This window comes from Salminus brasiliensis, chromosome 17, assembly GCF_030463535.1.
Source record: "Salminus brasiliensis chromosome 17, fSalBra1.hap2, whole genome shotgun sequence".
Lineage (NCBI taxonomy): Eukaryota > Metazoa > Chordata > Actinopteri > Characiformes > Bryconidae > Salminus > Salminus brasiliensis.
In genome coordinates this window covers 4647052-4661857 of record NC_132894.1, presented here as the reverse complement: position 1 = coordinate 4661857, position 14806 = coordinate 4647052, and the positions used below count along the sequence as shown (strand labels likewise).

The 14806-nt window shown below is 40.8% G+C and overlaps 2 protein-coding genes across 7 annotated transcripts in view; one reads left to right on the top strand and one right to left on the bottom strand.

Annotated features, from left to right (window-relative positions):
• Positions 1 to 1478, bottom strand: part of LOC140538581 (myosin IXB) — an 81758-nt gene extending 80280 nt beyond the window's left edge. For all 6 annotated transcript variants that reach the window (XR_011977768.1, XM_072661206.1, XM_072661207.1 and 3 more), the window contains exon 1: positions 1181 to 1478. The gene's annotated coding sequence lies outside the window, so the exon portion shown is untranslated. The remainder of the gene's footprint in view (positions 1 to 1180) is intronic.
• Positions 1479 to 9149: 7671 nt separating this feature from the next.
• On the top strand, positions 9150 to 13681 carry s1pr4 (sphingosine-1-phosphate receptor 4). Its single transcript, XM_072660357.1, has 2 exons — positions 9150 to 9197; positions 10926 to 13681. Exon 2 carries the CDS (start codon positions 11075 to 11077, stop codon positions 12242 to 12244), a length of 1170 nt encoding a protein of 389 aa, XP_072516458.1. The 5' UTR covers positions 9150 to 9197; positions 10926 to 11074; the 3' UTR covers positions 12245 to 13681.
• The last annotated feature ends 1125 nt before the right edge of the window (positions 13682 to 14806 follow it).

The window sequence follows — 14806 nt, the reverse complement described above, 5'->3', positions numbered from 1 at the left end:
CTGTCTGTCTGTCTATCTCTCTGTCTATCTGCCTGCCTGTCTGTCTATCTATCTGCCTGTCTGTCTATCTATCTGCCTGCCTGTCTGTCTATCTCTCTGTCTATCTATCTCTCTGTCTATCTGCCTGCCTGTCTATCTCTCTGCCTGCCTGTCTGTCTATCTCTCTGTCTATCTGTCTCTCTGTCTATCTGTCTCTCTCTCTGTCTATCTATCTATCTGTCTGTCTATCTATCTCTCTGTCTATCTATCTGCCTGTCTGTCTATCTATCTGCCTGCCTGTCTGTCTGTCTATCTCTCTGTCTATCTGTCTCTCTCTCTGTCTATCTGTCTCTCTCTCTGTCTATCTATCTCTCTGTCTATCTATCTATCTGCCTGCCTGTCTATCTCTCTGTCTCTCTCTCTGTCTCTCTCTCTGTCTATCTATCTCTCTGTCTATCTATCTCTCTGTCTATCTATCTATCTGCCTGCCTGTCTATCTCTCTGTCTCTCTCTCTGTCTATCTATCTCTCTGTCTATCTATCTATCTCTCTGTCTATCTATCTGCCTGTCTGTCTATCTATCTGCCTGCCTGTCTGTCTGTCTATCTCTCTGTCTATCTGTCTCTCTCTCTGTCTATCTGTCTCTCTCTCTGTCTATCTATCTCTCTGTCTATCTATCTATCTGCCTGCCTGTCTATCTCTCTGTCTCTCTCTCTGTCTCTCTCTCTGTCTATCTATCTCTCTGTCTATCTATCTGCCTGCCTGCCTGTCTATCTATCTATCTGTCTCTCTCTCTATCTCTCTATCTATCCACATACCAGAGCCAGTGCTTGGTGAGCTACCCAGCAGCTCTCAGCACAGCTGGGCTAATTTGCGAGACAAAAGCTTCATTGATTTCACTTGAATTAGGAGGTGAAACAGGACACTTTTTACCTGTAACCTGGTCTCACTTGACGTTTTCACCCGAGCTGGGCTGAAATGTTAAAGTACAGGCTTTTATTTTGACTAAATCCATCCATCAGAACTACACAGAGCTGGTAGTAACTAGGTGAGCTAATCCTTAGCTAATAGCTAGCTAGCTAACTGGCTAGCTAGCACCAATCAGACAAAAGCTCGGACTTCAGCTAATAATAATAACAACCGTTTGAAAACTCGACGTCCAACAAGTGGCATTATGAGCCAGAAACAGCTTAAGAACTTACCTTATTTCTGTGATAATCTCCGCACTGATCTAAAAAAGCCTCATTGTTGAAAAATCAGCTGAAATCTTCCTCGGGAAAGTCCAAGTTTTGACGCTGCTCGGCGGCTAACTCAGCGCCCCTCCGTTTGGTCTCGCGTTTTCATCGTTAAAAAAACACAACTTCTAAAGTTCAACGGAGCCACAAAACTGGTCAAAAAGATGGTCGGGTTGTGCCACGAATGATAATACACAGCTCAGGACCTGAGCATGTTTCATTGCCCCCCTCGGGAGTGAGAGAGGGAGTGAGGGAGTTGGTGATCTCTTCATCACTCTGTAGCTAAACTCTTGAGCGCGGGCTTCAGACTAGTTCAATTTTTCCCGCTGCTGGAGCGACACCTGCAGGACAGGCCGGGAATAGCCGAGCCGAGCCGATGAAGAATCAAATTTAAAAAAGAAGAAACGAATTAAAAAAAAATCAAACGTATATAATTATAATTATTAAACGATAAAAATGGTAATTAGAGCGTGTGAACTGTGAAATGATCTTTGCTAAAAAAAAAAAAAAATGTGCCCAGTCAGAACTGTTCACAGTGGTGGTGAATGCAACCGTCTGTGCAACCGTTCAGTGCCCATTAGTAGCTGGGCAATATGACAATATTATATTGTATAGTGATACACAATATGATTTTATGAGTGTATTGTGGATATTAACTGCACGTGCCATTACAAATAGTGTAGTCAGTCTTATTTAATTGAATGGAGTGCAGCATATTCTAATATTCTAGTAAAAGTCATGATATGGTACTGAGTATTATGGGAGAATATTTGGAGTACAGCAGTTTTTAAAAATGTTATGCTGTTGGTTTGTGATAGATATTATATATCATGAAAAATATCTTTTAAAATAATATGCATAAAAATATAGATTTTTTCCGAATCATCCAGCTCTACTTGAGAGACATTTACATTTGGTGTAATTTGGCTGCCTATTCAGAGAAGAACTTGCATTATATCTAGGCCTAAAACATATATTTTCTAAAAATCCATGTATTGTATATAGCTGCCTTATAGAGCTGGGCGATATGGTAAAGGAAACCTGCAGCTGATCAGTGTTTAATAAGCAATAACAGTCTCCTCCATATGATTAGAAAAGCTTATTCTTATCACAATAACAAAATTGATCACGATATGATTAAATATTGTCATATTTCCCAGCTCTACTGCCTTATCCATTCAGCATTGTGAGGCAAAACAGTTCTCGTATAGTATAGTTTATAGATTTGCTGGAATTTCACCACCTACAATTTCTACAAAATGAAAAATGTACATTTTTAATTTGTTTGTCAAAGACAAATATTTAAAATATTATTTACATTTATCTCTCATTATCTACAATAATAATAATAATAATAATAATAATAAATAATTACGGTGCATTTTATTGATATATACCAGTTTTTATTACAGTAAATAAAGCCAGGGGGGGAGTGGGAACATATGACACAGCTAAACACAACAAAACATTTTAAAATCAATATATAATCAATATAAAACGAATACAAACCAGGATCAATCAAAACGAACATGCCAATATGTCACTGGTTTGGTAGTAAAAGGCGCCCCTCTGTGGCTGAATTAGGTCAGCACAGGTTTCTACCTCAGCAAAGGATGTAAATTACACCAGGGCTCACAGACAGGTGGCAGTGTCAGCTACACTTTTCCTGACACAGATGGAGTCGTTGTTGGAGCCTAACCAAGTCTTTTCTGTACACAGTAGTATAGTGTGTATTTCACTTGTCCATTACATCCTTACAATATATTTAAGGCATTTAGCAGACGCTCTTCTCGAGAGCGACTTACAAAGTGCTTTGCTATTTACCCAAGAAAAACCTCAGCTAGTTAGAATAGATCAATAATTCAAAGGATACCTCTAAGCTTTAGACATTACTAAACACAAGACACTAAGGTGACCATAGTACTCTGCTATTCGCCCAAGTCCTCTCAGAAGAGGAGGGTCTTCAGTCTGCGTTTGAAGACAGCGAGCGACTCGGCCGTTCGGACACCCAGGGGAAGCTCGTTCCACCACTTTGGTGCAGGACAGAAAAAAGTCTGGACACTTGTCTTCTGCAGATTTTGAGGGATGGCGGGTCGAGCCGAATCCTACTAGAAGCTTGAAGGGCTCTAGGTGTGGATCAGCTTTTGACCATTGCCATCAAGTACGGAGGGGCTGGTCTGTTCTTGGCTTTGTAGGCCAGCGTCAGGGGTCTGAATCTGATGACCTGGGCAGAAGCTACAGGAAGCCAGTGAAGAGAGAACCCAGCAGTGGAGTGACATGGCTGAATTTTGGGACATTGAAGACGACCCGTGCCGCTGCATTCTGGATGAGGTGTAGGGGCCTGATGGTGCGCAGAGGAAGACCAGCCAGAAGAGAGTTGCATCAAGTCTGGAAGTGACGAGAGACTGAACAAGCACCTGGGCGACTCTCTAGAGAGGAAGGGTGGAATTCTCCGGATGTTGTACAGGAGAAATCTGCAGGACCGAGTTACGTTTGCAACATGACTTGAGAACGATAACTGATCATCCATGACTACACCAAGGCTTCGATACTATACAGTACAACATAATACACATAATTAAGCAGCTCTGGGGCTCATGTATAGAAATGCTGAGCAGTCCAGCTGTTCTGATCAATGTTCTGATCAATTCTGGATCAACATGGTATGAGGAAAAGCTGTAAGTGCCATTACTACTATTGAACGGCTACTGAACTCTCCAATGGCAGGAGCTTCAGTCACACAGACTACTTAACTGACTAGTCTTTGAATAACAACAGTCTCTGACCGTCGGCAGATTCGGCAGTTGAGCAAGCGTTTCTATCCTGATGAGAGTGGTCTCTTCCAGGATGACCAGGATGTCCACACCCACAGGGCACAAGGGGTCACTGAATGGTTTGAGGAGTAGTAGAATGGTGTGAGTGATGTACGTAAGCCCTGGTCGAACACCTATGGGAACAGTGTTGTATCCCATCTGTACACTTTCATATAGTGACTATAGTGGCATGACGTTATAAATGAGCCAATCAACTTGTGTTGAATGTGTAATGTGTTTAACATTACGATAGTAACATAGGTAGTGTAACCAATTGACGTGGGTGTTTTGAAAGATTGGCCGGCCCTTTTACTCCTGGCGGTGAAGCTCAGCCACCTGTAGCCTGAAGTCCCAGAGAGTAAATTTGGCCTTACCACTCACCACCCATCACTGGCACTACTCAGTGCAGTGCGAGCCAGCAGGGGAATGTTGGCAGATGTAACAGAGCTGGCAGTTAGCGTTCTCCTCCAAGCGTGTTGGGCTCCTGTGGTGTTGCATTACTGGCAGTTTGAAAAGATGTGGCAGAGCTTCATGTGACTCGGACGAAAAACACGATAGCCTTTACCTTCCCAGCACTGGCAGCAGCATGTGATGGAGGAGTCCTAGCTACTGGGGAAAACTGGACATGACCAGAACTGAGGATAAATAAAATAAATGTTAATCTTTCTTGGACACAGAAATGTACATGGCTTCACAGCTCTAGACTGGAACAACTGTCTAACTGCAGGCTTGTCAAGAGACCCAGGAGATCATAAGTTGGAAACTTGTCAACACCACAGCCCTTCCTGGTCAGGAGTCTGAGAATAGGAATAGAGAATAAGCACAATGCTGGTGTGAGTCTGCTTGTGGATAGGAGCTGCTGCCTGCCTACCCTTTGGTCCAGGCTCGCCCGTTGTGCAAATGAACCAGTATGTGCCATAGTCATAATCTCTTTGACATATATTGAGATACCCTTTTTCGACTATTCAGTGCTGCCCTCTCTACTATCCTTCTGCCTGTTGCAATGCTGTCCTGCTCTGGAGCTAAAATAAAAAAAAGAATGGATGTAGTGTAACCATGGAAATTGTAGACACTTGCCATCAGCAGCCGAAGTCAGAGAGAGCACAATTGGCCTTGATCTTTCAGGCGTGGGTTGATGGTACTTCCTTCCCACATCACTCCTAGTGTGATGTTGGTCAGCACAGGTGTCTGTTAGGTGTTGTATCGGAGCTGGGAAGCCATGCTTTCCTCCTAGCGTGCTGGCTACCTAGCAGTGCTGCATTAGCGGCAGTTCGAATAGAGGTGGTGGCTGGCTCCACATGTGTCAGAGGAGACATGTGCTAGTCTTTGCCCTCGTATTGTTGATGGCATTGCTAGTGATGGGGGAGTTCACATGAACTGGGATTGGATTAGTGGCCTTCCAAATTGGGTAGAAAATGGGGTAAAATGAGAAAACAATTATATGGAATTATATACAAAAATCACTGTAGGAAGAATTTCATTAAAAAGAGCACCTGCCCAACTTGGGTTTTGGGTTTGTTTTGCAGCCAGTGGTACACAGAGCCATTCACTGAGAGAGGAAATTGGAAAAGGCAAAAAAATGATGATAAAAAGGCTAAAATAAAAAGAATGGATGTTATGTAACCATGGAAATGGCTATTGTGTAACCATAGAAATCACCATAGAAAGAATTTCATAAAAAGAGCACCTTTCCAACTGTTGAGCACAGGACTGGCTTAATTATGCGTTGGGATTGCAGTGCAGCCTGTGGCACATGGAACACCTCTCTGGTAATGGGAAGAATGGGTTTACATTTGAAAAAAAAATGAAAAGGACACAAATTAAATAAAAAATATAAAATAAATAAAAGTAATAATAATAATAAAGACTAAAATAAAAAGAATGAATGTTATGTAGCCACAGAAATTGTCCAGAAATGCCGCCAGTGACACAAGAAACATTTCACTGGTAGAGAGAAGAATGGATTCAAATTCTGAATATTGGGAAGGGATTGGGAAAAATAAAATTGGGGATGAAATAAGAATAAGATTTTGTTGTGTAACCAAGGAAATGGGTGTAGTGTAATCATAGAATTCGTTGAAGTGTAACCTGCACTCACAGAAACTCAACCCAGGTACTAATGTGGAACCCCTGATGACTCAAATCAAGACTTTGTGTGAAGGATTACTTTTGTGTGGGACTTCAAAGGAGAATAACTGATTTGCTGTCCATTATAAACATTGTGAAAACATCAGCATACTGTAGAAACGCAAGAGACCGCTACTCATTCTTGTAAGCTTGCCTTTAAGCTTTACCAGTAAATGACAGTAAATGTGTGAAAAGTACTTTCTCGCTGATGGACGAGGTGGTTAAAAATGCAAAATGCAAAAGCTTTTCCAGTCATTTTTCTATTTAAAATCTGAAGCTCTCACATGCAGGCCCCCGACCCCTGCGAGCTTTGCAAGTGTAAAAGTGCATGGGGCCCCTTTCACACTTGCGCATTTCGTAGCTTTTATTGACGTTTGTTTTGATTTTAAGAGACAGGGGCGTTGGTGACTGTTAGGGTGTAGTTGTCACTGCAGGATGTGTTGGTTTCAGATGTGGCTGTCTTTCCTTTACAGACAGACTTTTTATCGTACCAAATAAAGGAAAAAACAACACAAGTCACTAAGAAAGAGGAAGCATACTCAAATTAACAGTGGAAAGACTGTGTTTTCATGCTTCATCACACATGAAACAAATGTAGGTCAAAAGCAAACTAAATATGTTTAAATAAGCTAAATGCATCAGTAGTTTTAATTATGATCATTGAAAATCTTCTAATTGGAGCAAATCAAATAATTTACATCAGCCAAGCAGCACCCGGGCCAACATTAGTCATGCACTGTTAATAATACTAGTCAGGCCAACTGAAAATAATGCATTAACTGATACTGGAAAGTTTTTTGAGTTAATTCAACTTGGTCTAATCAAATGTTTTCATGTGTCACATTTTTTTACTTCTGCATCTTAGTTGGCGCTGAATTTTGATACATATTGACTTGAGCCTTAAAATCAGTAACTAGTAACTGAGCTGCAGCTGAAATTGATTCAGTAGTGTGCAAGACACTGTTCCAGGTATATTCAGCATTCTTTCTTGGACACAGAAATGTACAATGCTGGTGTGAGTCTGCTTGTGGATGGGAGCTGCTGCCTGCCTACCCTTTGGTCCAGGCTCACCTGTTGTGCAAATTAACCAGCATGTGCCATAGTCATAATCTCTTTCACATATATTGAGATACCCTGTTTCGACTATTCAGTGCTGCCCTCTCTACTACCCTTCTGCCTGCTGCAGTGCTGTCCTGCTCTGGAGCTTCACCTTGATTCATTCACACCTCTCTAGATACTGCATAACTTTGTGCATATGCCTGTATGCCAGTTTTATCTGCATGGATTTCACATTAACACTCACTCACATTCTCAAAACTCATGGCCTGCTCATGACCTGCTGTCTCTTCATTATCTCACCCTGTCTGTCTAGTTATTCTTGTTGTTATGTTATTTATTTCAGTATCCCCGTGTCGACCAGGACGACGGGTTCCCCTTTTGAGTCTTGGTTCCTCTCACGTTTTCTTGCTCTTAGTATGAGGGAGTTTTTCCTGCCACTGTTGCCTTTGGCTTATTCAAAAGGGGCTTGGACCCGGATCTCTGTGAAGCTGCCTTGTGACAACACTGGTTGTAAAAAGCACTATAGAAATAAATTGAATTGAACTGAACTGAATTCAACTGAAATAGGACGGCCTTCCTCCATGTGTTGGGGGGTTTAAACCTGCAGATGGGAATAAACAGAATATAAACTAAGGAGCAAGAGCCACAGACTGAACATAATACTTAACATTTACTCAGCTTCAGCTGCAGCTCATTTACACATGTTTTTGAGGCTCAACACAATGAGCTTTAGACTAAACTAAGTTAACCCCTTAACACCCCAAGGCTTAATATATACTAAGCTGTATTACTCAGTAACTACAGGGACGTCTGTACAAACTGATGGGACTATTTCTTGGTAATAGAAGCTTGTAATAGCACTTTTGGGTCGTTGGCGGGCTACAGGCTTTTAAGGGTTAAGTTAACTCAAAAAAACACACCGTAATTAGATACTGCATCATGTTCAGTTGGCCTGACTTTATTTCATTTTTTTTGTACTGTGATGGATTTGTGTGAAGTGATGTGATTCACAGCTGAAATGTTTGGCGAGGAGAAGTGGGTGGAAGACTTGAGAAGATAATATGAGTCGCTGTAGATTTCTTTTTCTCTTACACAGCTGGATGAGGTGAAGTGAGAAAATAAGGGAGGAGGCCCAGCGCCCTGGCAGTTCCTGTTTGCGTCTTCTGCGAAATGTTGGGTAACCAATTTTTTGCCAAGATTAAGCTGTTGTAAGACTAGTGGTGGCATAATGTCAGAGGTATTCAAAACATCCCTGCAATATCTCTGCGTCATATCGCAACAGCACGTGGGAACTGTAGTGTATTCTGCAAAAATAAACATTTTAATAGTAATCAACTAGGAATGCAATTTGGTGCTGAGAACAGTACTAAATTAAATGTGGTACATAATGAAACTTTCATTATCATTCATCATCTCAGCCATTTGTCTTCTGCTCACCGTTAAAATGCTCAAACTAATAAATGAATAAATACATATTTATTTGATATTATATATATGTATTCATATGGCAAAATACTTGTGTAAATATATTTATATTATATATATATATATATCTATATATATATATATCTTTATATTTTTTTCTTTTTTCATGTATTGCTGGGTGTGAAAACTGATTTATTTGCTTATTAATGTGTTTATTATTGGAATTATTTTTTTCTTTTGTCATTTATTTTGCTTTTTATTTATTTATTTATTTGATTCTGCTGTGACACGCTGTGGCCATGCAGGACATGACACATGCCCATGCATTCCTGGAACACTGTCACAATTCAACGTTAAAAAAAAAGTGTAGAAAGTGTCTTAAAGCTACTAAGCCTTCACATTTATAGCCTAGCAGGACTTTCTCCACTGGGTGTGTCAATATTTGCTGCAAGATATCGTAAGCTTACTTCCTCGTCAGTGCTGCTGCTTATAGCTTAAGAGACTGGGTCACACACACACAGGATGGATGGCTACACACACTCCAGCATCAGCAGCAAGAGGTACGTCAGCCTGCGCCACACTCGCACTCTAAAAGCACTACTGACACACTTTACTAATGCTATTTTTATTATTGATTGTTTAATTGTTTATAATCACTAAAATGAAAAAAAAAATCACAAGAAAAGAATGTTTAATAATTTTTTATTTTCAAAAATTATTTTTCAAGTATTTTTTGACTTCAGCATTGTTCTCACTTATGCATGCTCAGTTTGCACAGTTGTTGTTTTTGCGTGCATGTTTTGCATACAAGGTGCATTTTATTTATAATATAATAAAATTATATATATAATCATAAAATTATTCTAATAAATATTACAATTATAAAACTATTACTGTTTTTATTGAAACATTCTTAGAGATCACATAAATGTAAATTTTAGATGATTACTAATAAGAATTACCTGGAAGCCTGGCAAATGCATCATTAAACATTTCAAGTTATTTTTAATGCCTTTTTACACATTTATTCAGTAAATGCAGATTTTGTGCTGAGTTGGGTTGGGCATTTAAACCTGGCATGTTCTGCAAAGCACATGTAAGCCTTTTAAATGTGCTGGTAGTAATAAAGGAAGCCCCACCTATAACCACAAGAGTTGTAGTGAAACCAGAGATATTTAAATGCACTACAAAGCAGAAACAGCGTCGCAGCTAACCAGCGCAGCCGCAAACACAGCTGACCAATTGTCCATTTCTGTTGTCTGAATTAATTTGACTTAAATCTGATCTACATTTGAATCTCCCAAATCTCTTTTCAGTAACAAATTATTTAGTATTTTTGCTGTGAATTATTCCACATTGTAATGATCATTATTTTTATTAGATACCTTTATTGTTATTATATATGTATGTCCATGCAAGGAGTAGTGCATTTACTATTAATTATTTAGTATCCGCCTGGATTTATAATGCATCAAGTAAGAATCATTCAGTATGTACTTTGAATTATTCAGTATTCACTATGAATTATATAGTGCCCATTATGACTTACTCAGTATCCACTAAGATTTTTTCAGTATCCACTATGAATTATTTAGCATCTGCTATGAAATATTCAGAATCTATTATGAATTATTCAGTACCCCTATAAATTATTCAGTATCCACTATGAATTATTCAGGATCCACTATGAATTATTCAGAATCTATTATGAATTATTCAGTATCCACTATGAATTATTCAGGATCCACTATGAATTATTCAGTACCCCTATGAATTATTCAGTATCCACTATGAATTATTCAGGATCCACTATGAATTATTCAGTACCCCTATGAATTATTCAGTATCCACTATGAATTATTTAGTATCCACTATGAATTATTCAGTATCTATTATGAATTATTCAGTATCTATTATGAATTATTCAGGATCCACTATGAATTAGTCAGTATCCACTATGAATTATTCAGTATCCACTATGAATTATTCAGTATCTATTATGAATTATTCAGTATCTATTATGAATTATTCAGTATCTATTATGAATTATTCAGGATCCACTATGAATTAGTCAGTATCCACTATGAATTATTCAGTATCCACTATGAATTATTCAGTATCTATTATGAATTATTCAGTATCTATTATGAATTATTCAGGATCCACTATGAATTATTCAGTATCCACTATGAATTATTCAGCATCTACTATGGATTATTCAGGTCTTTATGACTATATGTTAGCATGCCATTACAGTGTAATGCTAATAATCACTTTTCTTGTGTCAGGGTGCTCTGACAGGGGTAGAATCTGCAGGAAATATTTGACCCCACTTGCAGATTGGAGCGAGAGAGTTTGATTGCCTGACCAACTCTGAGACAGAGTTCATTCAGTGAGATTCAAATTGCTCCTCCAGTCCACCAACACCGATTCCCCAATGGAGTTCCTGCACAGTCTCAGCTCCCCCGCGTCCTGCCCTTCCATCTACAGCCACAGCAACATCAGCATCATCCAGGAGCACTACAACTACACAGGCAAGCTCCAGCACCGGAAACCGCCCAAGAGTGGGGTCAGCGCTCTGTCAGCCATCTTGTTGTGCTTCAGCATCTTCATCATCATGGAGAACCTGCTGGTGCTGCTGGCTGTGCTTTTCCGCATGCGGCAACGCCACCGCTGGGTTTTCATCTGCATTGCTAACATCGCGCTTAGCGACTTGCTAACTGGAGCCGCCTACGTGGTCAACATTTGCTTGTCTGGTGCTCAGACCTTCAGGCTGAGTCCAGTTCTTTGGCTGATAAGGGAGGGGCTTCTGTTCGTAGCTTTGGCCGCCTCTATCTTTAGCCTATTGTTGATCGCCGTGGAGCGCTATGCCACCATGATGAAGCCGATGCACCAAAAGTCGGCCAGGAAGACTTACCGCGTTTACCTGATGGTGGTGCTGTGCTGGCTCTCGGCCTTTGCCATCGGCTTCCTGCCTCTTCTGGGCTGGAACTGTGTGTGCAACCTAGGCAGCTGCTCTACGCTCCTGCCGCTCTACTCCAAAAGCTACATCCTGTTCGCTTTGGTCATTTTCTTCATTATCCTCCTGACCATCGGTGCGCTCTATTTCGCCATCTACTGGCATGTCCGGAGCAGCACGGACGCAAGCTCCACCCGAAACCGAAAGCGCTCTCTCCGCCTCCTCAAAGCGGTCATCTCCATCGTAGGCATTTTCATCATCTGCTGGGGGCCCCTGTTTATCCTCCTCTTGATGGACTACTACTGCTACTCGCGCCGCTGCAGCGCCCTCTTCAATCCGCACTGGGTAATCTCCCTAGCCGTGCTCAACTCGGCCATGAACCCCCTCATTTATTCCTTTGGCAGCCTGGAGCTGCGTAAGGCCATTGCCAGCCTGCTCTGCTGCTGCTGCCTGAAGGTGGGCATTCTCGACCCCAAGAACTTCATGTCCAACGAAACGTCCAGCACGTCGGGCAGTCGCCCGAGCAGCCTCCGAAACAGCTTCAGCAAAGTGAGGAGTCTGAGCACGAGTCCGCAGCCTCAGTCCAGAAACGGCAAGAAAACCAGATTGAGCTCCACCACGTCCTGCCTGTCTGCATCAAGCGGTTAAACCACACGGGGGAAGGTGTGGGCCTACATTGCCACAGGACACGCACCTCTCGTTTCCACCCCAACAGTCTATACACACACACACACACACACACACACTTATGTTGTATATACATTAAGAACTTTAACCATTTCCAGTGCTATCCTGGAGGACGGCCAGTATTCCCAGTTTCAATCCGAACTGCTGGGGTTCAGTGTCTGGAGTTCAAAGAGAAGATCAGCACCGTGTTCTTGTTACTGTATTCACAGTATATTACTATTTTTTTAAAAGAAAAAAAAAAGAAAAAAAGAAATGTAATAAATATATGAATCTTATGCAAATGTTTTGGCATAAAGGGTTTTTGCACATTTTAGACACATTGCTGTTCATTTGCAGGTCTTATCTATATATCATATATATCTATATATACACATCATCATGCATGTATACACACACACACACACACACACACGTATATATATATATATATATATGACCACCTATCTAATAGTGGGTTAGCTAAAGGTCCACAGTGCGAGAAGTCCATTCTTAATACACCTTCACTACGGCCTTTTAAAAAATTCAAGATGCTACCACCCTCGCCTAGTGTCCCAATTATTTTTGGACATCAGTCAAATCACGTCTTTGATTTGCCCATGGTAATCGACTGTCCAGTAGACGAAGGGTGTTCTATGGCAGGTTCTGGAGTCGCTGTAGTAAAGCCAATCAAGAATGGACCCTCACGGGTCACTGATGCCAATGGTACAGAGCAATTGACGTCCCACTGTAGAGCAGCTAATCTCCTTAATGAACGCCACCAAGGGTGGTAATTCCCATTTAGGTAGTTGGTCATAATAATTTGATATAAGTGTATTAGATTGATATATAGAATATTCATATAAATGCTTTTTGCACTTGTTATGGTCTGCTCAGGGTTTGTTTAAGGTATATCCAGGTTTCTTCTCAGCAGGTGTGAATTCTAAACCACAAACACACACCTTTAGACACATTTGAATAAGATATCTGTGTTCGGGTGTGTGTGTGTGAGAGAGAGAGAACGAGAGAGTGTGGTGAGCTGATGAGGAACAATAGAAGAAGTGGTTTTTGTGCACAGTTCAGAAACCCAGAAGGCCATGACAGTGCAGGGGTTTCCAAAACCTTGATGAATCATTTCTCTGAGGGAGGATCCCTCTTTATATTGCTGTGATTTTCATTGATGTAAATGTTCAGACTGCACACGTCAAGCACCCATTACTGTCTGCCTATCAAATCTGGATCATTTATAATAAAACAGAGAACGAGTGTGTTCACGGGTAAGCGGCCTGAAAGCCTGGCCAGTTGTAGCTTTCGTCTGTTTGAGAACTGTCAAAGGTTGTTTGAAGCATGTAAACATGGAAATAAAGTGAAGTAAAACTGTTTTGTGTGAAGATTAAATAAAGCCATCTATTTTTGTTTGAACGTTTGTTTGCACGGGTCTTGGTGTACGAGCTTCATCGGCCATCATCTTAGGCCACAAGAGGGAGTTTCACCCACACAGCCACAGATACAAGCAGAAGCGTTTTCATGGCTTCAGTTTTAACACAGATATTAATATATGACTCAACCCCTTAACGCAGACAGGCTTATCCCACTCTAAGGTGTATTACTCAGTAATTACAGGGAACTCTGTATAAACTAGGGGGGCTAGTCTTTGGTAATAGAAGTTGCCATAGGCAACCACTATTGGTCTATATGTACCTACATCTACATCAACCATAGTTTAAACTGCTTAAGTCCCACCTTCTCGCCTCCACTATTGACTATTGGTCTACATGTACCCACATCTACATCAACCATAGGTCAAACTGTTTAAGTCCCGCCTTCTTGCCTCCACTATTGTCTACATGTACCTACATCTACATCAACCATTGGTCAAACTGCATGTGTTAAGGTGTATTACTCAGTAATTACAGGGACCTCTGTATAAACTAGGGCGGCTAGTCTTTGGTAATAGAAGTTGCCATAGGCTGTTTAAGGGGTTAAAAGTGAGCCCACTTTGTCATTAATTTCATGTAAAGTAGGTGTATAAGGATATACAGTTGCACTCGGAGTAGGTCAACCCCACTGCAAATTAGGGTTATTAACAAAGTGTACAAACTTTTAGCTTTTGCAATTAACCAATCAAACAAGGCCAGTTTAAATATCTCAGCACAGCTGATATAACCAGTGCTTTCTCCCGCTTCAGCACAGAACGCCACTTTCAATGACGACTGCAGTCTCAGAATTCAACCCCTTCATGATGAATGTCTTTAGCACTTCATTTAATGCCTCATTTTTCCTCCTCCAGGCCAGTCGCCACTCCAGATTTGTTTCATTGCTTCACAGAAGTATTAGGAAATCTGGAACTTTTCAAACCTATGGATCAGGAGGTAATGCACTATTTAAGGTGGACTTGAAAAGTATGAAGAAGAAGGTGGTGAATTTAAGCAAACTATTAAGTCATACTATAATTTAATTAATGGTGGACGGTGACACCTGAACCTGGGTTACTCATTAAAATGCTCCAGTCCACCTTAAAAGGGGCACAAGTTGATTGGTTGCACT